Source organism: Urocitellus parryii, chromosome 5 (assembly GCF_045843805.1).
Source record: "Urocitellus parryii isolate mUroPar1 chromosome 5, mUroPar1.hap1, whole genome shotgun sequence".
NCBI classification, from domain to species: Eukaryota; Metazoa; Chordata; class Mammalia; order Rodentia; family Sciuridae; genus Urocitellus; species Urocitellus parryii.
The window spans coordinates 186751117-186774383 of record NC_135535.1 but is presented as its reverse complement, the minus strand read 5'-3'; the positions used below and the strand labels follow the sequence as shown (position 1 = coordinate 186774383).

Here is a 23267-nt window from a genome sequence, read left to right as displayed (position 1 = left end):
TTGTTGTTGTTTGTTTTTTAAAATGGTGAATTATAGCCAGGCATGGTGTCACATGTCTGTAATCCCAGTGGCTTGGGAGGCTGAGGCAAGAGGATTGCAAGTTCAAAGCCAGCTTTAGCAACTTAACAAGACCCTGTCTCAAAAGAATAAAGTAAGGGGCTGGGGTTGTGGCTCAGCGGTAGAGCTCTCACCTAGCCCTGTGTTTGATCCTCAGCACCATATAAAAAAATAAATAAATAAAATAAAGGCATTGTGTTCAAGTACAACTAAAAAATAAATATTTAAAGATAAATAAATAAAATGGGCTGGGGATGTGGCTCAGTAGTTTAAGCACCCCTGAGTTCAATCCCGGGTACCAAAAAAATAAAAATAGGAAAGGTGAATTACTTTGATTGATTTCTGAATGTTAAACCAACCTTGCATTCCTGGTGATATAGTTTTTATCTTGTTCACTTTATATATTGGTACATTTGATTTGCTGAGATTTTGTTCACAGTTTTTACATTGTGTTCAGAAGAGGGTATTCATAGTTTGCATTATGCTCAGAAGGAGATTTGTAGTTTTCTTGTAAAGTGTATCTAATTTTAGTTTCAGGGTAATGTTGGCATCATGTACTGAGTTGGAAACCATTTTCTTCTATTTTCTGAAAGCTTAGGTAGAACTTTTTTCTTTCCTTCCTTCCTTCCTTCCACCCACCAGAGAAACCATCTGGGGCCAGGAGTTAATTTTATAGGAAGGTTCTTTATTATACATTTAACTTTTAAAAATTGTTGTAAGGGGCTGGGGTTGTGGTTCAGTGGTAGAGTGCTTGCCTAGCATGCACGAGGCACTGGGTTCAATCCTCAGCACCACATAAATGTAAAATAAAGATATGGTGTCCACCTAAAACTGAAAAATAAATATTTTTTTTAAAAAATTAAAAATTGTTGTAAGACCAGAGTTTCTCTTTCTTCATGTATCAGTTTTGATAATTTGTGTTCATCTGTTTTAAAATTTATTAGCATAAAGTTGTTTATCATGTTCATTTTTTATTCTTTTGAAGTTATATCCCCTTTCTCATTTCTTATTTTGGTAATTTGTATATGTATGTGTGTGTGTGTGTGTGTGTGTGTTTGTGTGTGTGTATGTATTTGTGTATGTGTGTACACACACACTTTTTTTTTTTTTTTTGAGATAGAATATTGCTATGTTGCTCAGGTTGGCCTTGAACTCCTGGACTCAAGTGCTCCTCCTGCCTGAGTTTCCTGAGTAGCTGGGACTACAGACATGCCCCATGTGGCTTGGCTTGTTATCTTTTTTTTTTTTTTTCCCCTCCTGATCCTTCATTAATTTAGTTAGAGGTTTATCAATTTTATTGATTTCCCCTTGGCTCTAACCTCTGGGCAAATTCACTTTGGGTTTCAGTAATTTTCCCATGTATACTTTATATACAGCCAAAGTATTCCTTTACTTTTTACCTTTGCAGGGGGTGGTTGCTGGGGATCAAACCTATGGCCTTTGACATACTAAGCATGTGCTCTACCACTTAGCTACACTCCCAACCCTCAAATCTATTCTCTAAGATTTGTTGACAACTTTTGTTGTGTACTGGGAATAATAAATCTTGTCTTGAGGCGACCTTCATTGATATGAAGCTAAGGGAAAACTTGGAAGGTTTGATGGGGGAATAAACTAGCACATATAAACTCATCTGAAATTTAATGTAATTAAGGAGACATAACTAAGTTAAGAGCTTAATAGGGGCTGGGGTTGTGGCTCAGTGGTAGAGCACACGCCTTGCAAGTGTGAGGCACTGGGTTCGATCTTCAGCACCACATAAAAATAAATAAAGGTATTGTGTCTATCTACAACCAAAAAATTTTTAAAAAGAGCTTAATAAATAATAGCTATTATAATAAATAGCTACCTTTAGCTGGATATGGAGGCACAAACCTGTAATCTCAATGATTTGTGAAGCTGAATCAGGAGGATCTCAAGTTTGAGGCCAGCCTTGGCAACTTAGTGAGATCCTGTCTCAAATTAACCAAAAAAAAAAAAAAAAAAAAGGAGGAAGAGAGGGCTGGGGGAGTAGCTTAATGGTAGAACACTCTTAGGTCACATCCCCAGTAGAAACACAGAAGTGGGAGGGAGAGGGAGAGAAGAAGGAAGAATAACCCAATAAAGTATTAATTTTATCTGAAATGAAAAGATTAGATGTGTTGTTTTAGTCATTTGGGCTGCTATAACAAAATATCATCAACTGGATAGTGTATAAAGAACTGAAATTCATTTTTCACATTTCTGGAGACTGAAGTCTAGGATCAAAGCAAATTCAGTCTGCAATGATGGCTTACTTTCTGCTTCATAGGGAGCTCACTCTGTGGAAGGGTAAAGAGGACTCTCTCAGGCTTCTTTTAAAAGGGCACTAATCTGCTGGGTGCCGTGGCAAACACCTGTAATTACAGCAGTTTGGTAATCATTTATTCCCTGATTAAAGGAGGATCACAAATTCAAAGTCAGCATCAACAACTTAGCGAGGCTCCAAGCAATTTAGTGAGAACCCTAAGCAAAAAAAGGTCTGGGGGGTGCTAGGACTCTAGCTCAGTGACAGAGCGCTTGCTTAGCATGTGTGAGGCTCTGGGTTCATCCTTAGCACCACATAAAAACAAATAAATAAGGCCGGGCGCAGTGGAGCTCACCTGTGATCTCAGCAGCTCAGGAGGCTGAGACAGGAGGATTGAGAGTTCACAGGCACCCTCAGCAGAAGCAAGGCGCCAAGCAACTCAGTGAGACACTGTCTCTAAATAAAATAGGAAATAGGGTTGGGGTTGTGGCTCAGTGGTCAAGTACCCCTGAGTTCAATCCCGGGTAACCCCCCCTTCCCCCCTACTGCTTCCCCCCCTCAAAAAAAATTAAAAAAACAAAATAACAGGGTAGGTATAGATAAGAGGTAGGTAGATAAGAGATAAGAGGTAGGTAGGTAGATAAGAGGTAGGTAGAGATAAAGGCATTCATCTATAACTACAAAAAAATAAATAAAAGTGACTACTAAAAAAAAGGGTGGGGAGAGGCTGCAGATGTGGCTCAGTGGTTGAGTATCCCTGGGTTCAATCCTCAGTACCCCCCAAAAAAGGCACTAATCCAGTTTGTGAGGGTTCTAAACTTGTAACCTAATAAACTCCTAATTTTGTCACATTGGTGATTAGTTTCCAATGTAAGTTTGGTAGGGGGGAGGTCACGGTGAGAATCAGACATAGCATGTGCTATAAAACTTTTTAAAATTAGCATAATCTACAAATTGGCTATTCTGGCAAACAATATTCTGAGCGATGCAAAGTTACCATTTACAGCATAGATGGGTTAGTAGTTTTCAGTGTTGGAATGTAGTGAAATTGATAGAATATAGGTATCCTGAGATTGGTGTCTTATCTCTAAAGGCAGTGTTTTTCAATGGTATGTTAGCTAAGAGATGGTTACTGGTTCATGCCCTGCCTTACCACACTGTAACTTTGCCTAAATTTATTCTGAGGAAATAGCTATGTAGGGTTTTACCAAGTTTTTTTTCCCCTTTTGTTTTCAAATATGTGAAACATACATATTTTTTTTTTTCATGGAAAGAGTGAGGGAAAGGATTTAATTTTGGAGAATTAAGCTGGTTTCTTGAGTAAACAATTGTTTTTGTTGTTGTTGTTGTTGTTGTTTTAAGAAAATGGCCACAGAAGACTGTTTTGAGGGGATAGGAGGTATCATGGCTTGCTTTTGTTGATTTTTCAAGTTTATTTTGTAGTTCATATTGATGGATAAGAAAATTTGTTTTAAATAGTCCTGGTGTTTCAAGAATCCTGTTCTCTCTGTCAATTGTTAAGATTAATAGAAATGTTGGTAAATAATTTTTTTCTTTGAATAATTACTTAAATTTTGATTTGTTGCTAATGAAGAGGATAATTGAAGCAAGAATGCATATGTGGACTCTAGGAATGTTAAATTCTGTGTGTGTGTGTTCGTTCTAAACGAGATTTTCCAAAAATAAATTATTGACCTTTTGTAGAATGATATTAAGCCAGAGGTAGCAGGTTGTTGTTGAGTAGTTTTTGAGAGAGAAACTGATTGCCTGATTTGTATTAACATTTTTTTCCCTCATAGTTTGGTAATCATTTATTCCCTGATTAAAGTGTATCACACAGTGTTTAGTAACATAATCCATTCTGATTCGAGCTTTATTATCTCAGTCTCATTTGAATGCTAGTCTAATATTTTCAGAGAAAGTTCCTTTATTATCAACCATCCCTGTAATTGAAGCCAACTATCATTTTTAATGTTTCTAAGATTTGTTTTTCTATAAAAACAAAAAATGTAAAAAAATGTTAATCAATGTGATTTCTCATGATTGTCTTAGACTATTACATATAAAATTCCAATATTAGTGGATTATGTTTGATGTAAAATGTACCTATTGCCCTATTTACAATTTCTCTTTTACCCCAAATTACTTCAGCAACATTCTTTCCTTATAGTACTTTTGCATATTTTGGCTTCCTGTGAAGACTTGTTTTTCTTTTTGTTTTTGTTTTTGTATCTTGGAATCTGCAGAGGATTGATTATAGGATACCCTTCTCCCCTAGGGTACCAACATTTGAGAATGCTCAAGTACCTTGTATAAGACAAGAAAAAAAGTCTATACATGTTCATATAAATGCAACCATCCTGGGCTTAATTACATAGTATATATCAGCAGCTTTATTGCCACATATTTTTATTATCATTGTTATTTTGGTATGGGAATTGAACCCATGTGCACTTAACTATGGAGCTACATCCCCAGCCCTTTTTATCTTTTTATTTTGAATTTTAATATTTATTTTTTAGTTTTCGGCGGACACAACATCTTTGTATTTGGTGCTGAGGATCGAACCTGGGCCACACTCATGCTAGGCGAGTGTGCTACCACTTGAGCCACATCCCCAGCCCCAGTATCTTTTTATTTTGAGACAGGGTCTCACTAAGTTGCTTGGGACCCCACTAAGTTGCTGAGGCTGGCCTTAAACTTGTGATCCTCCTGCCTCAGCTCCTGAGCTGCTGGGATTACAGGCATGTGCCGCTACAACCAGCTCATTGATACGCTTTTAATTGGTACAAAAGGAGGTTTTGTTTTTTATTTTTTAGGTTTTATTTTTTATTGGTTCATTTTAATATTAGTAGTGAGATTTATTGTGCCATATTTATACATGCACATTACATCATTTGATCAGTCTTATTCCCCGTTCTTTCTCTTTCCCTCCTCCTAACCCACTTGCTGTACTCTGTTGATCTCCCTTCTATTGTTATCATTATTGTTTTAATTAGTACATTATAATCTCACACACACACACACACACACACGAGATTCATTGCAGTATATTTGTACATGAACATAACACAATTTGTTAAATTTTATTCCCTAGTACTTCCTTATACTTTCCCCTTCTCCCTGAATCTTGATTTTCTTCCTCTACTCTATTGGTCAAGGAATTATTTGATTTTGAAACAACACTTTTAATTGGAAAGAAATAGTTGACTTTTGCAATTACATGAAAGATTATACCGGGTGAGTTCCATGGAGTTAACATCAAAATTATATATGTAAAATTATTAAATTTTCAGAAGTCTTAAATATAAGGGGAAATTAGAACAACATTTGAGACAAGGATTTGTTAATATTTATTTAAGCCTTTCACAAATATAGTGACTCTTCATTTAGAACTATGAACATGTATCATTTCTAACTTGGTTCATTTGGGAAATCATCCTGGTTGTTTTTGTTGTTCGTTTGTTTGGTTTTTAAATTTTTTTGTTTTTGGTACTGGGGATTGAACTCAGGGGTACTCAACCACTGAGCCACTTCCCCAGCCCTTTTTTTATTTTATTTAGAGACAGGGTCTCTCACTGAGTTGTTTAGCTCCTCACTGTTACTTAGGCTGGCTTTCAACTTGTGATTCTCCTGGCTCAGACTTTGGTCTTTTTTTTTTTTAAGTCTAGATTTTTTTTTCTTATTTTTTAAAATGACAACAGAATGCATTATAATTCTTATTAACACATATACAGCACAATTTTTCATATCTCTGGTTGTATATAAAGTATGTTGACACCAATTCATGTCTTTATACATGTACTTTGGATAATGATGTCTATCACATTCAACCATCCTTGCTAATCCCCTGTCCCCTCCTTTTCTCTCCCACTACTCTGCCCTATCTAGAGTTCCTCTATTTCTCCCATGCTCCCCCTCCCTACCCCACTATGAATTGGCCTCCTTATATCAGAGAAAACATTTGACATTTGTTTTTTTGGGACTGGCTAACTTCACTTAGCATTATCTTCTCCAACGCCATCCATTTACCTGCAAATGCCATGATTTTATTCTCTTTTATTGCTGAATAAAATTCCATTCTGTATATATGCCACATTTTTTTTATCCATTCATCTACTGAAGGGCATCTATATTGGCTCCACATTTTATTGTGAATTGTGCTGCTATAAACATCGATGTGGCTGTGTCCCTGTAGTATGCTGATTTTAAGTCCTTTGAGTATAGACCGAAGAGAGGGATAGCTGGGTCATATGGTGGTTTTATTCCAAGATTTCCAAGGAATCTCCATACTGCTTTCCATAATGGCTGTACCAATTTGCCGTCCCACCAACAACATATGAGTGTACCTTTTCCCCCCCTTCATCCTCGCCAACACTTATTGTTGTTTATCTTCTTAATAGCTGTCATTCTGACTGGTGTAAGATGATATCTTAGAGTAGTTTTGATTTGCATTTCTCTAATTGCTAGAGATGATGAACATTTTTTCATATATTTGTTGATTAATTGTGTATCCTCTTCTGAGAAGTATCTGTTCAGGTCCCTGGCCCATTTATTGATTGGGTTATTTGTTTTTTTGGTGCTTAGTTTTTTGAATTCTTTATATACCCTAGAGATTAGTGATCTGTCTGATGTGTGAGGGGTAAAAATTTGCTAGATTTTTTTTTAATTTTTTTTTTTTGTTGTTGTTGAACATTTTTGTAAATCTAGGCTCAACAATTCACAAGGAAGTAAATTACAGGTTTTTTTCCAGCCCCAACATTTTTAGGTTATGAGCAATTTCAGTAAATCCAGCAATAAGCTCCTTATTATCTGTTATCAGTTCAGAACAAGTAGGTACCATGGCAATGTCCAGTTCCTCACTTTCTTTTGAGAAATTTCTAGGAGTTTGAGAATGAACATTTATGATATAGGTATCTGAACTACATCTGTAGTTGTAGATGGACAGAATGCCTTTATTTTGTTTATTTTTATGTGGTGCTAAGGATCAAACCCAGTGCCTCACATGCGATGCAAGTGCTCTGCCACTGAGCGACAGCCCCAGCCCTATATAGTGTGCCTTTTAATCCTTATAAGAGCTCATTAAGCTAGGTATTATTAGCAACATTTTACAAATAAGACTACCAAGTCAAGAGGCAATTTGGCTTGCTTATAGTGTAGAAAAAAGGAAGTCTTTCCTTTCTGTTTTTAGGTTTGTGGGTGAGACCCATATAACAAAAGACAGGTTAGCAAGAGAAAAGCATACAAATTTGTTTAATATAAGTTTTATATGAAATGAGAGCCTTTATAGAGAAATGATGACCCAAGATGCTAGTAAACCTGTATATTTTTTATGCTGGATATGATGAAAAATCAGTCATGAAAAAGTATGATTGGATGAAGGGGATATGTCCTAATGATTATAAACTGGGTCTGTTTAATTCTTCTCTATGCCTTGGAGATAGGATATTTCTTTCCTCCAGGTACAGGAAGTGTACCTATCAAATGAGGGTCTTAAGGAAAAGTCAGAAAAATTATTCCTAAGTTTTATGACATGTTTCAGGGGAGAAGGTAAGAGTGACCTTCTTCTGTTTTCTAAAATGTCAAGGTGCTATATTTGGGGGATAGTGTGTCCTGAACCCCACCAGCAACTAGCAGCTGACTTGTTAAAATGCGTAGCTGGAATTAAACTCAGTTCAGTTTCCATTTTTCATGCTGCTTCCAGCTTATAGAGGTACAAAAATTGTCTCAAATGAGATATGAATGATAAAAGCCCATAAATAAAAAGGACCAGTCTTCATTTTTTTCCAAAAACAAAAATCCTGCCTAGAATAAAAATGGTCTTTTTCTTGAAATTGAATGTAATCTTCATTTTTAGAATATGGATAGTTTTATGAAGTTTTTCTTTTGCTTGGTTTTTAAAAATAATCTTCAGGAAATAGAATCTCTAGTTTACTATATAAATACTTTTTTTGAGATGTTGTTAGGAATTCTGAAATTAAATTGTGTAGGGAGATGGGATTGAAAAATATATTTTAGACCTGACTACTCCTTTTGGATTTTTGCTTTCCCCAACTCTCTAGGCCATATCATTAGCCATTGGGGATGAAATCCAATTATCTCAAACCCAAGTACATTTTGTTGCCTCCAGAGTGTGGGAGAGATATCAGAATAAAGCTATTAAGAGTACCAGGGAAGAAATTAAAAGAAAATAACTCTGGGTGTTGGCAAACCAGCAGAGTTATCCTGGTGCTAGGAGAAGCATCTCAGGACTTCTGATTGCTACCCTCTGATAAGTACATAGAACACACACTCTTATCTTGTTTTATTGTTATTGGAATGGACTCAATTCACTTGACATTTAAATGAACATTTTTGCATGATGTGTTTACTTGGACTATAGTCCAGGGAGCTTATCATGTTTCTGTCAGCAATTGTATATCCTCACCTAACTACTGGCATTAGAGGCATTTAGAGGAGTGAGAAAAACAATCTAAAGTAAGAAGTATTATGCAATATTGGTTTGTCACTATAGACATCTTAAGTCAGAACACTTTCCTCTTTCTCTCTTTAGTGGTAAAATACATATAACATAAAATTTATTACTTTAAGCCATTCTCTTTTTTAAAATATTTTTTGGTTGCAGTTGGACACAATACCTTTATTTTATTTATTTACTTTTAGGTGGTGCTGAGGATCAAACCCAGCGCCTCACATGTGCTAGGCAAGTGCTCTACCACGGAGCCACAACCCCAGCCCCTAAACCATTCTTTTTTTTTTTTTTTTTAAATCTTAGCCATTTTATTTATTTATTTATTTATTTTTATTTATTTTGTTTTTAGTTTTCGGCGGTCACAATATCTTTGTATGTGGTGCCAAGGATCGAACCCGGGCCGCACGCATGTCAGGCGAGCGCACTACCGCTTGAGCAACATCCCCAGCCCCAACCATTCTTAATTATACGATTCAGTGGCATTAATAACATCCACAATGTTATGCAGTGCTCACTAGTGTCCATTTCCAGAATATCATCCCAGGCTGAACCACTTTACCCATTCATTAAGCATTAACTTCCCATTCCTTCCTCTCTCCCCAGCCTCTACTCTGCTTTCAGTTTCTGTGAATTTGCCTATTGTAGATGTTTCATAAAAGTAGAATCATAAGTATTTATTTTTGTTTCTAGCTTATTTTTCTCAGTATGTTTTTAAGGCTAGAGCATATTGTAGCTTGAATCAGAATTTCATTCCTTTTTTAAAAGGCTGAATAACTATTCTATTTGTTGTATATACTACTTTTTGTTTACCCATGCTTCTAATATTGGACATTTGGATTATTTCTAAATGCTCTGAAAATGGATTTATAAGTATCTGTTGAATTCTTGCTCTCAGTTCTTCTAGGTATATACCCAGGAATGGAATTGCTGGATCATGTAGTAATTCTTTTTTAAATTTTTGAAAACCACCAAATTGTTTTGCACAGTGGCTATAACATTTTACATTTTCACCAGCAGTGCATGAGGGTTCTAATTTCTCCACATCCTTGGCAACACTTGTTATTTTCTATTCCTTTTTTTTTGGTCATTTTGATGATGGGTATAAAATGGTATCTGTTGTGATTTTGATGTTTCCCTATGTCAGTCTTTTCATGTGCTTGTTGATCATTTGTACATCTTGTACATTTGGAGAAATGTAAAAAAAAAAATTTTTTTTAAGTTTTTTGGAATTTTATGTACAAAGAGCTAGCATGTTCTCTTTTATTGGGTAGCTGTCTTGGGCAGTGCATTCAAGGAAGGTCACTTAGTCCAACTTTTTTTTTTGGTGGGAGGAGTACTGGTTATTGAATTCAGGGGCACTCAACCACTGAGCCACATCTCTAGCCTCTTCTTGTATTTTATTTAGGGACAGAGTCTCACTGAGTTGCTTAGTGCCTTGCTTTTGCTGAGGCTGGCTTTGAACTGGCGATCTTCCTGCCTTAGCCTCCCCAGCCGCTGAGATTACAGGCTTGTATTTCCTTCTCCCCCTACGGGCTCACTTAGTCCAACATAATGAAGCCTATATCCTTCCTGTGCTGACAGAAACACTGCTGGCCCATGTTGAGGCCATATTTCTGGATCAGACCCCTGGATCAGACTTCTGGTTTGAGCATAGGCTATTTGGGAGACGGAGGGAGGAAATTCAAGTTCAAAGCCAGATTGAGCAATTTAGTGAAACTCTGTCTCAAAATAAAATGTAAAAAGAGCTGGGAATGTAGTTCAGTGGTAGAGTACTTGCCTAACATGTTCAAGGCCCCGGGATTCCAATCCTTAGTACCATAAACAAACAAAAATTCTGGATATTAATCCCTTATATATGATTTGGAAATGTTTGTCATTCTGTGGGTTGTCTTTTCACTCCATCTTTATAAAAAATAAATCCACCATATGTACAAGAAGTGCACTTCTTAATAAATAATGAAACTAGTTGCAATGTAAAGTTTTATGTTTGTGCTTCAACATTTCATTTTAAAGAAAGAATAGGGTGCCAGGCATGGTGGTACATCCCTGTAATCCCAGAGACTCAGAATACTGAGGCAAGAGAATCTTAATTTGTAGGCCAGCCTCAGCAATTTAGTGGAAAAAAAAAACAGAATAAATAGTGATATGTTAAATTAATATGGAATATTAACTAAATTGAACCTACTATGGATAGCGTGTAAATTGATTATATCTATTTAAAGTTCTTTGACAAAAATTTTTAAAGGAATTTATTTGTTGAAAAGTTTGGTACAAACCAAGGAAGATAACTTTTCCAACAAAATGACCAGAGAAATTCTTGTCCTAAGTCATAGAACTTTTTTTATCTTTAAAAAAAAAAAGTATTCAGGGGCTGGGGTTGTGGCTCAGCGGTAGATCGCTCACCTAGTATGTGCGAGGCCCTGGGTTTGATCCTCAGCAACACATAAAAATAAATAAATAAATATTTTTTTTAAAAAAAGTATTCAAGTTATCTTTCCCACGACTTGGAAAATATAGAATTTGCATATTTTCCCATAGGCCTCCAAACAAATTGTCCATATGCAAGAAGTTTGCATGTAAGGGATGAAAATTCTTTGTATGATTTGAAATAAACACCCTTGACTATTATTTTAAGATTATACACTTATATTCCATTAACATTACTTTTAGGCACTCCTATCATGTATTTAAGCCTGTACTTACTATTCAAGCTTTGATTTCCTTTATGTCAAGTCTATATCCCAGTTAAGGCTTTCATTAGTATTAAATTAATCTCTCTGAATTGCAATAATATGTGGTTTGTTTCTAGATCATTAGGAAATTAAAAAGATTGCTTAATAAAACCCAATTCCATCTTCTCTGTTACATGGTAAGTGATAGAAATAATCAGTTACTAGTGTTTATTACTAGTGTTTGTGATTTTTATTTTCTATCACCAATCACAAAGCATTCAGATGTAAGCCAGATGTGTGTGTGTGTGTGTGTGTGTGTGTGTGTGTGTGTGTGACTAAATGTCTTATGTTAGTTGCATTTAATAAGAGGAACCTTTTTTCTTCTTAGTGTCATGGTCTATTTTTAGTATTGCTAAACTTGTTTTCAAAATTGTTCTAAAATAATAACTACCTTCAATTCATTATATCTTTTCTGCTTTCACGTTCTCTGAATATTTTGCTTTATGTGTCCAACTGAGGAAAGGACATATGACAATGGAATCAAGCTCTGTTGCAAAAATTTAGGTTAAACCTTATGGATAAAACCTGCTAGGTCTGGGAACACTTCTAAAATCATAAGGACCTTGTGATTCCATCACTCAGAACATTTTTTAGGTGTTTTTTTTTTTTATAATTTTTTTGTGGATGAGAAATAATTTATTTTTTATTTTAGAACTTATCCTTTTAAGTACTTTCTTTTTTTTTTAAAAAAATATTTATTTATTTATTTTTTAGTTTTCGGCAGACACAACATCTTTGTTTGTATGTGGTGCTGAGGATCGAACCCGGGCCGCACGCATGCCAGGCGAGCGCGCTACCGCTTGAGCCACATCCCCGCCCCATTTTTTAGGTTTTGATGGTCATGTGAAAGAACCAGGTCCCTATTTTACAATATTCTTGACATTGTAGGGGGCCATATCAAGTGACTGCATCAAGGTTTTTATTTTTCCTAAGTTTATTTTTTTTAATCCCCCCTGCCCCTCAATCCTTCCTTGGGATGAATAGAACAACATTACCTAGGACACTTTGTGAATTTATTTCCACTTACATTTCTAGTTCATTAAGTATCTAAGTTCTGTTTCATTCTTTAAGATTTTGAAGAAAATAGTCAGAACATTTCAGTCAAGAGCTAGATGGGGTTGTGGCTCAGTGGTAGAACACTTACCTAGCATGTGTGAGGCACTGGGTTCGATTCTCAGCACTGCATATAAATAAATGAATAAAATAAAGATCCATGAACATCTTTTAAAAAATTTAGATAACTTATGTGGAAGTATCTGACCTAAAATATATGTTAGGTTGGCCGATGGACCCAACTCAGACCATAGGATATAAAAGAATATATGTTTGTTTACTTAATTGGGTCATTATTTTAAAATTGGAGATTATAGGTTAAAAAAAAGAAAACTAGCTTGGCTCTTTTCATACAGTTGGCAATATTTGGCTGTCATTCTCACAGTTCCCTGTTCCCTCAGCTACAGTTGAGTAGCTACTTCTTTCTTCAGGTAAAATGTGCATCCTTACTTAGCCCATTTCACACAGCAGTTCATTTGGTTGACTCTGATGCAGTTTGGAACATGTTAGATGAATCTGAATCTCAGAAAGTTTATTAGGTAAATTTTATAGTACCTTGAGATACTGGTCATTAAAACGAGTTATTAGCCTGAATAAATCTTACAGGTTTTAAGGACTGATTTCCTAGACTGAGTTAATTGGCCCCTTTTCCTTCTCTCTATATCTTCTTAGTTATGTTACTGATCTTCTAAAACTTATAAATATGTAATTGTATATCCCTGTAATACAACATGAGCTGTATGTTTCTTCAGGCTAAGGACCATGAGCTATTTTGTTTCTTGTTAAAAGTAGCTAGTACCTGGTACACAGATGTTTGTTATGTATACAAATGTTTGTTAAATTCCTCTAACTTTAGAATTGGCATTTGAGTGCCATAATTGGTTTTATTTTTGAAAAAAAAAAGTATTAGCTATGTTTATTCTTTTATTACAAGCAACCTTGTTTAAACAGGATTTTTTTTAAAAGCAATTATCTCAAAAATTTTTACTTTTTCAGTCTTAAATTGAAAACTACTGAAAATGCAAGGCCTAATAAGTACAGATTCTTAGAGGAGAAATTTTCGAGCTAGGTAATTTTTTCCTTTTATTAAAATAAACATTCTAATAATATTCTTATTATTTTTAAACAAATTTTTTAGCTACCATTTAATTTTGTCTTTGTAAGAACTGAAATATTGGCAGTCTCTCAAACTCCGCTTACTCATTTACGTATCTAATCATTTAGGAACTTTTTTTTTTAATCTTTTTTATAGTTGTAGATGGGCAGCATGCCTTTATTTTTTCATGTGGTACTGAGGATCAAACCCAGTGCCTCACACATGCTAGGCAAGTGTTCTGCCACTGAGCTACAGCCCCAGCCCTTGGGAACTTATTTTACATTACTGAAAGTGTTATATGGTATATAGGTTTTTTATTTTAAATAAAATAAATAAAATTGAGATAATCTTAAACTTTAATAAATCTTTTTTAGATCATTTGTGATCTTTTGCCTTTCTCTGTTTTTGTTTTAAGGATTTTCACATGGTTTTGAAAAATGGAAAAAGTTCTCTGGTGCCTGTTTATATGATAATTGGAAAGATTTTATTTAACATTTTCTCAGTGGAAAAAATGTGTTTTATTACCTTTTCTAGTTATAATAGCAGAGAACCAACATTGTATATCCTAATTACCTAGAAAGTGCTGATAATTTTTAGACTTAAATCATGAAAGCATATGACTGTGGGTAGTTAGATTGGGATTTGTTTTATAAAGGGACTATTAATTGTGGTTTCTTCCAGTTGTAGTGTTTTCAGAACTTTTAGGCATTACATTTGACCATTTCTACCTTTCTATTGAATAACCCCTCACACACCTCCCAGGAGTTGGAGGAGTCCAACCACATGTTTTCAAAATGTAAATGTCTCTGGGGAAAATGACTCCCTGTAAGGGTATCTTTAAAGTTTCAATATATTTAAAATTTTTTTTTTAAATTGTTAGTAGACCTTTTTATTTATTTATATGTGATGCTGAGAATTGAACCCAATGAATGCCTCACATATGCTAGGCAAGCATTCTACCACTGAGCTACAACTCTAGCCCCTAAAGTATCAATATATTTAAAGGATTATGTATGTATCTTTAGCTCAGTATTTTTACTAGACTAGGTAATTTCCTGGACCCTTATAAAGATTATTGTAATAACATTTACTGAGGACAAATATCCACTGACAGAATAAAAAAACCTTTTCCCCTTCTTCCATTCCACGTCTAGACATCTGCAGCATGCAGTTGGTTCTAGTCCATATCAAGATGACGGATTTAGGTGTTAGAAGGTAGAGAAGTTGGTATAGGTAGACTCAACTTAAATGGATACTTGAAAGCAAGATGTACTGCTTTGGTTTGTTTTTGTATCCTTAATTTAATCTCTCTCTAGACATTGTTCAATTTTAAACACCATTTACCAGCTGCATTTGTTTTCTATTCTACTAACCTGAAATGTGCTAGAGAAAATAATCTAAGACAAATGGATTTATTTTTCTGTTTTCTTTTGGCTTAATATGTCAGGATCAGAATTGGCTTGTATTTCCAGACTCAGGGTGCCAGAAAAAGAAATAATACACAATGCTTAGGCTTATCTTCAAAACTCTCATTGGCAAATTAGCTTAATTTTAGTGATGATCAGAGGCTTCTAAATTGGAGGTCAGTGGTAACTCCAATAAATACCAATTTCCAAATGGTGTCTCTCTGTTCCAGCCCATCACAACAGTTTTAAAACCAGCTTTTGTTTTTGTTTTTGTTTTGTTTTGTTGCTTTGTTTTGTTTTTTTTAACAGGAGAGCCAGTGTAACTCCTTCAAGACTGGAGTGACACACACTGCATCTGCATCTGCCTCATGTGAGTTCTCATTTTGGCAGCAGCACTCTGCTAGGCTGGAACCTCTGTAGAGGTTTGCCCATTATTTTTCTGAAATCTATAAATTACTACACAGTATATCTTGGTGGCAAAGGTAAAAAATGCATGAGAATTCCAAATTTCCCCGAAGGAAGTTTCTGCTCATTCTGTAGATTCTTTTTTGTGTGAGCTGCATCTACTCAGAACAAAGCCTACAACTTTCATCCCCACAACACAGTTATTTTTGAAGAGCTGTTTTTTGTTTTTGTTTTTTTCTCCCTTGCAGATTATGGAGTAAAGAGTATCTTTAAATGCTCTCAGTAGCTTCAACTTTCAAAGCTTTGGTTGTTCTCTTTATAGTCTAGTTACGTAACCTGAGAACACTCTGTGCTGTCCTAGTGGCTGAAGCAGTCCTCTTTTTTGGACTCTGGCCCTTAAAACAATTTCTTTCTTTGTCTTTGGATATTGAGTAAGTTGGGGGTAGCCCCGAAGACCATCTTAGAGAATAAATAAGCAGTTAATGTGCAAGGTTATACTTACCCTGAAGTTTCAGGGTAGGTTTTGGAACCACAGAAGGTTAACTTTAAGAGTTGAACTTAAAACTCTGCATCATTTACTTGCCACCGTTTTGTAAGAAATTGAAATTAGAGCCTTTGTACAAACTGTAGAGAGGCATAGAGCTCCACAGTCTGAGGTGATAGATACAGTTGCCTGCAAATGGAGACTGGCTTTGAAGGGTCTGGTTAATCAGAAAAAGAGTTCTGCTTTTTAATCTTTACTTTTTTAAGGAATGGTGGTACTCTTTAAGCTTCAGGAATTTTTATCAACAGATCAGAAGAAAAAAATATTTACTCCCAAGGGAAAACAGAATAGAACATAAATTCATGCCCTGAAAAGCTTCAGTTCTACTTCTAAAGTAGGGGTTGTATTTTGTACAGCTATCAGATGATTTAATAACCCAGAGTTTGTATTACTGAATTGGTTATCCAGTAAGCTTATGAGAAAATATCTGAACTTTTGTGGGTCTTACAGCTTAATAAAAAAGATGATGTTATGAAAATGGAACTTGGACTTTAAGAGATTGATTCCCACCTGAAACTAGATCACTTTATTTTGGACCAGTTGAAAGAAATTGAAGTAGCATATTTCAGCATCCAAGCTTAAAGTTTGATGGTTATGAAATGTATAAATTCATAGCAGTGGTTGTATTCCCCACCAGAGAGAGTTTGGGATGAAACTCAGAAATCTAAATTCTGATTTGAGTGCTATTTGTACTTGGTAGTGTAACTTCAGGTTAGCATATAGGGAAAATATATCCTGTTTCTGGGAAGTACCCTGAACTCATTGAAGGAAAGGAAATTTTGAAAGCACTTATTTCTAGGTTGAACTTCTAGAAAGTCACCTCAGTTGAACACTTGGATATTCTGCCTTGTGAATAAATGCAGTGTGGCAAATAAATATATAGTGTTTTATTTTCTTATACACTAGAAAAATGGGGAATTGAGATTTTTTCCCCTGTATTTTTTCTCACTAAAAAATTCTCAGTAAATTAATTTGAACTCTTCAGTCCAAATTGTCTCATATACATAGTTTACAATCCCAGATTACTCCATCACTCCATAATGACTAACTAGGGAAAATTGGTGATTTAGAGGTGAGCTTGTATGAGGGTGGTTATGATTTATTTTTCATTCTCCATTCTTAATACCACAAATTATCCTCCTGAAAAACTAATAGAAAACATTTTGTACCAATTAATGTTGGTAGGTTACCCAAATTATTTATCTGTACAGGAATTTTATGTCATTAAGTATTGTTTGAAATAACTGAGGCTTTGGTTAGGAAGAAGCAATTTTTGTTTTATGGTAATTTTGTTAAGTGGGGACAACTGGCAATCGGTGGGAGACATGGCAGGGAAAGCCAGGTGAGAAATGTTAGTTTATATTTTCAGCCTAACTCAAATTTACGTCATTGGGTAGCAGGCCTTACTGGGTCATCAGCTTTTACTCTGTTAACATTTTTGTACATGTAGCACTTCCTTTACTGCAGTGTGTGTCCTACAGATTCAGGAATTCCACACATGAGATTTTAAGGTGTGTGTATGTGTGTGTATGTTTGTGTTGGGAGGGAGGGTGGAATGGGGTATAAAGCAGGAGTTGAGGGGGAAATAAATACAACCAGCTTTGAAAATGTTATCTAGAGTTATTAGCATTGGATTACTATTACCCCCAAAACAACAAAAGGAAAAAATATGACTTCTTTTGGTGTTGTTCTGATGAGATGAAATGCAAGGATCTCTAGAAGCACCTTAGAATTTTTCTTTTAATCTGACAATGTTTATTAAAGGATTTTAAAAGACCAGCTTGCTTTTTTTAAAATTTCAATTTAAAAAACAGATAACTACATCAATATGTTACAAGTTTTAAAGGTACAGAGCATACATGGAGCTCTCCTTCCTTACCTTGTAACATTGCCATTCACTTCCCTTTTTTGGAGACAAGTAGCATTACCAGCTTCTTATATAGTTCTGAAAATATTCTAAAGATTACTTTTAGAAAGGGAAAGTTGAACTGTACTCACTAAAATATTAACACTAGTTTGAACAGGCAAACTAATTGCAATGAAAAATCAGTTTGATCCACATCATGTACAACCACAAGAATGGGATCCTAATTGGAATGTGTTGCTCTCCATGTATGTATAATATGTCAAAATACACCCTACTATCATGTATATCTAAAAGTATCAAATAAAAAAAATCAGTTTGAGCTATAGGCTAAGCAGATATTAATAATAGATGGAAGAACTATAATAATTGCTGCATTATTGTGAGACTGCAAAAATAGGGTGGATAGGGTGGATAATTGTTTAATTGCCATATTTGGCATTAAACAAATTAAGCAGGTCTTTATTTTATTTTCAGTGCGGCTTACCTATTCCTAGAAACTGATGGAATATTAGTAACCTAAATATTTCATTTGGGAGAAGCCTATTTAAAGGAGCAACATTTTCTTTATGGTGAACTACAGTGATAATTCTAAAAAGTTTTTTCATTGTGGAAAATTTCAGACATATACAGTAGTAGAGAGAAATCTCTATAATCTGAAATCCGTGCTTTTTTAGCAGATAAAGAGAAATATATATATATATATATATATTTTTTTTTACACATACTTGCATGTATCTACCCTGCCATAATCATGTCTAATAAAAGAAGTCATGATTCTTTAATATCTAATTCCCAGTTCATATGTTGTCTCAGGCATGTCTTTTTCTGGTTGGTTTGTACTAATTCTTTATAAAATGCAATTTTGAAGCCTGTAACATTGTTAGAGCTGACAAAACACAAGTTAATCTGACAAGTAGAACAGATATATTGATTAAAGGAGTATAAAGCAAATATTAAACCAAATAGGAATTTAATAAATAAACTTAAAAAAAGCTCATTTTGAAGATTCCTACATCAATTATGAACATCACTGAAGCCTTTGACAAACCCAGACTTCTCTTATCTACTTTTCTGTTTACTTATTTTCTTACAGTTAATATCACAGCTATATTCTTTTTGCCTTCAGATTGTGAGAGTGAAAGAGTAGATAAAAGAAAAAAAATGTTTAGGTTTTCTGAGAATGAAGGAACTATTTTGAAATGTTTGATACTTCTTTTAACTGCTGCTCCTGATATAATATGAATGATTTCTACAGATTAATAATTGAATTCTCTTAATTAATGGGGGCTGTGCAGAACATAGAATTTGAGGGGGAAAAAACGAAATGGCAGACTGAGGAGGAAGGAAGAATTAGGAAAGAGTAGAAACACACTTGTTTGCCTTCTTTTAAAGGGCTGTTCTTTATGCTGACTAATAAGAACCTCCTCTTTGTGCAGTATACAAGTCCCCGGAGTATGAATCCCTTGGCTTTGAGCTTACTGTGGAGAGATTAGTTTCTATTGGCTACCCCCAGGAGCTGCTCAGCTTTGCTTATGATTCTACATTCCCTACCAGGTAATTTTTCAAGATATTTTTATCTTAAGACCACTTCCTCTATCCCTCAAATTAGTAATTCCAAATTTATCCCTGACTCAAAGAATACATCACATAATACCTTGTTGTTTGGGGTTGGTATTAATTCTAGAATTACCACAAACCTTTCATATATACTATATCTTCTGTGTTCTTGAATTGAACTCGGTTTATTGCTGTTGAAGATGACCTACTTAGGGATGTGAGAAAGCACCTGATGGTGCTTGGCGCAGTGGTGCATGTCTGTAATTCCAGTGATGTGGGAAGCAGAAGCAGGAGACTTAGAAGATCGAGGCCAGCTTCAGTAACTTAGTGAGAGTTGGTCTCAAAAAATAAAAAACACTGTGAATGTAATTCCGTGGTAAACCGCCCAGGTTCAATCTCTAGTACCAAAACCAATATCCTGATGGGCAGCATCACAGATGGTCCTATCTGTCCTACCTTTGGCTTTTAGAGAGCAGTTATGTGTTTTACTAATACAATTACTGGATACTTAGAGCCACCTTAGACAGTTTGCATTTCTGGATTTGATAGGGAAGATTTAGGGTTAAACTGGGTGTTGTAAGGCATGCCCATAATCTCAGTGATTTGGGAGGCTAAGGCAGCAGAATTGCAAGTTTGAGGCCTGCCTGAGCAATTTAGCAAAACCACATTTTCAAATAAAATATAGAAAAAAAGGGCTGGGGATGTAGCTTAGGTGTAGAGTGCTTGGCTAGTATGTTTAATGCTCCAGGATCAATCCCCAGTACTCTCAGTACTGCCCCCTTCCCCCCAAAATTAAAATTACAGAAGATGATATTGCCAGGTGTGGTAGTACACACCTATAATTTCAGTGGCTCCAGAGACTGAGGCAGGAGGATCACAGGTTCAAAGCCAGCTCAGCAACTAAGTGAGACGCTGTCTCAAAATAAAAACTGAAAAGGGCTTGGGAGGTATTCAGTGATTAAATTCCCAGTATGCACCCCTCAAAAAAGAAAGATGATATTTATTTGAAATACCATGATATATATATCTCACAGTGTCAAAAAGAGAAATATCGGGGCTGGAGTTGTGGCTCAGTGGCAGAGCACTCGCCTAGCATGTGGGAGATCTTCAGCACCACATAAAAATAAATAAATAAAATAAAGCTATTGTGTCCAACTACGATTAAAAAATAATTTTTTTTTAAAGAGAGAAATATAGGGCAGCTCACTTATCCCAGGAAATGGAAAGACTATTTTAGAATGATATCAGTTGTATTGATAGAAATTATAGTTTATACTGTTTGATTAAGCCCTTATTCATAATAGAAAACATTTATGATTACTTATCTGGAATAAATATTTGTAATTGCTCTGGGATTTATTTTAAAGATTTTATTTACATACTTTAGCCTCTAAGGTTATATTGTTTTAGAATACACCTAAGTCGATACAAAGCTTGAGTTAGAGGAGGTTGGCTTGTGGTGATTGAGTAGTACTATATAAAACTATTGCACATATTACTTTGCATTATCAATGATGCCATTATTTTCACACAGAGGACTTGTCTTTGACACATTATATGGAAATCTTTTGAAAGTCGATGCCTATGGAAACCTCTTGGTCTGTGCACATGGATTTAACTTCATAAGAGGGTAAGTACAAAGAATGTTCAGTCTCTTTCTAGAGTTTGTTTTTTCTATAGTCAAACAATATGAAAATGACATTGTCTTTCCAGATGAGATGTACTTTCCTATTTATTTTAAAGAATTATTCCTGGACTGGGGATGTAGCTCAATGATAAAGCACTTTTGCCTACCATGTGTGAGACCTTTGAACTTGTGGAGGATCACAAGTTCAAAGCCAGCCTCAGCAACTTAGCTAGGCTCTCAGCAATTTAGCCAGACCCTGTCTCAAAATAAAAAATACGAAAAGCAGGGGAATGGGCTGGCGATGTGGCTCAGTGGTTAAACTATAGCAATTTAATAAAGATTTTTAAAAGCTAATACATTGTTTCTTAACGTTCTAATAAATAGCTTCAGATATTCATACGGTTAAAAAAATTTTTTTAAACATAGGGATAAAAATGAATATAAGGAGGATGGAGTTGTGGCTCAGCAGTAGAGGGCTCACTTAGCACATGCGAGACCCTAGGTTCATCCTTAGCACCATATAAAAATAAATAAAACAAAGGTATTGTGTCCAACTACAGCTAAAAAATAAATATTAAAAAAAATGAATACAAGAAAAGCTGGGCATAGTGGCATGTGCCTGTATTTCCATCTACATAGGAGGCTGAGACAGAAGGGTCTTTGAGCTCAAACAAGTTTCAAGGTTAACTCTGTTGATCCAGGTATAGTGGCGCACACCCCAGATTCTGGAAGGCTAAGGAGGATCATAAGTTTGAGGGCAGCCTGGGCCAATTTGCTCAGACCCTGTCTTAAAATAAAAATACAAGGGGGTTGAGGATATAACTCAATGGTGGAGCACTTGCCTGGCATGCATGAAGCCCTGGCTTTAATCCATAGTAGTACTGTAAAAAGAAGAAGGAAAAAAGCTTTACTGGATGCTATATAACTAAAATTCACTTACTTTAAACAAAATATAATTTGCATCTACATTTATTACCCAACTCAAAAAAAAAGAGGGAGTAATAATATATAAAACAAGGATAAACTTTATTTTCATAATCAGGATATTATGTCACTAATTTGAGTTTTCAACCTGGAAAACAGCAGATAAAAACATTTGGTATATACAATTTTTTTAGTGAAACATATCAGTTTTTTCTTTAAAAAAATCACAATATCACAATTTAACAACAGCTATAATTATGACTTTGTGTTTTCTCTATTTACTGCCTGACACAGTATTTACATACTGACACAGTATGACAGAACAGCAACTTCTATTTTTATTTATCTATTTATTTTGGAGTACTAAGGATTGAACCCAGGGCATTGCACATGCAAGGCAAGTACTCTGTCACTGAACTACATCCCCAGACCTTTTCCATTTTATTTTGAGACAGGATCTCCCTAAGTTACACAGACTGGATCCTGTTGTCTTCACAGGTGTGTGCCACTTTACCTGGCTGTTATTCATTCTTGACAGCAGAGTTGTAAATAGAAAGACAATGTCTTTTGGCAAATACCTTTTGTGGTAAGAGGTAGGAGGTAACTGAGTGCCTCTTATCACAAAAGGTACTTGCCAGAAGACATTGTACCAAACTTTTTAAATCTGAAGTCATAGTGATGACCCACTTAGAATTTGACCATCTGATATAATACTCTTCAGGTATTATTGACATTACATATGCTCAGAGATGTCCCATATAATACGTACTGAGAACAGTGTGAAGTAAACATCCACCTTGACCTATCTGGGCAGGCCAGAAAGGTTATATCCACTGTTCTTTCATTGGGGTTTTTCAACATCCACAAATATCAAGAAGCAGGATTTAAACATAAAATGACTACATGTAGTACTAGTAACCTAAGCTCTTTTATTTACAAATGTTGTCGTTTTTATTCAGAATACCAATGAGGATGAACCAGTTTTCAAATGTCTGAAAAGGAATTTTTGTATTAATGGAGGGGTAGATGGAGAAGAAAAGCAGTTCATTAATTTAGCTTTTCAGTCACATTCACTAATTCAAGATTCACAACCACCTGCCTCTCTTCCTCAGTAAAGTTTCCAAGTAGCTCCTCTGGAAACATATTTAATGGTGTTTCAAAAACATGTAATTTATGAGTAAATGCAGAATCATTCAAACAACACACTACAGTTCTTTGAGTCAAAAGGGAGAGTCCTTGGAAAGGAGAAACAAGATGGATA

At 35.1% G+C, this 23267-nt stretch overlaps 1 protein-coding gene across 4 annotated transcripts in view; it reads left to right on the top strand.

The window, feature by feature from the left end:
* Nt5c2 (5'-nucleotidase, cytosolic II) overlaps nt 1–23267 on the top strand; it is an 83797-nt gene that overhangs the window by 45111 nt on the left and 15419 nt on the right. For 3 of the 4 annotated variants that reach the window (XM_026401159.2, XM_077798334.1, XM_077798335.1), the window contains 2 exons: nt 19335–19452; nt 20990–21085. In XM_026401159.2, the coding sequence (XP_026256944.2) occupies nt 19335–19452; nt 20990–21085 (214 nt within the window). Of the gene's footprint in view, nt 1–11624; nt 11665–15391; nt 15453–19334; nt 19453–20989; nt 21086–23267 lie in introns of those variants that run through there. The other variant, XM_026401162.2, reaches the window with a different exon arrangement.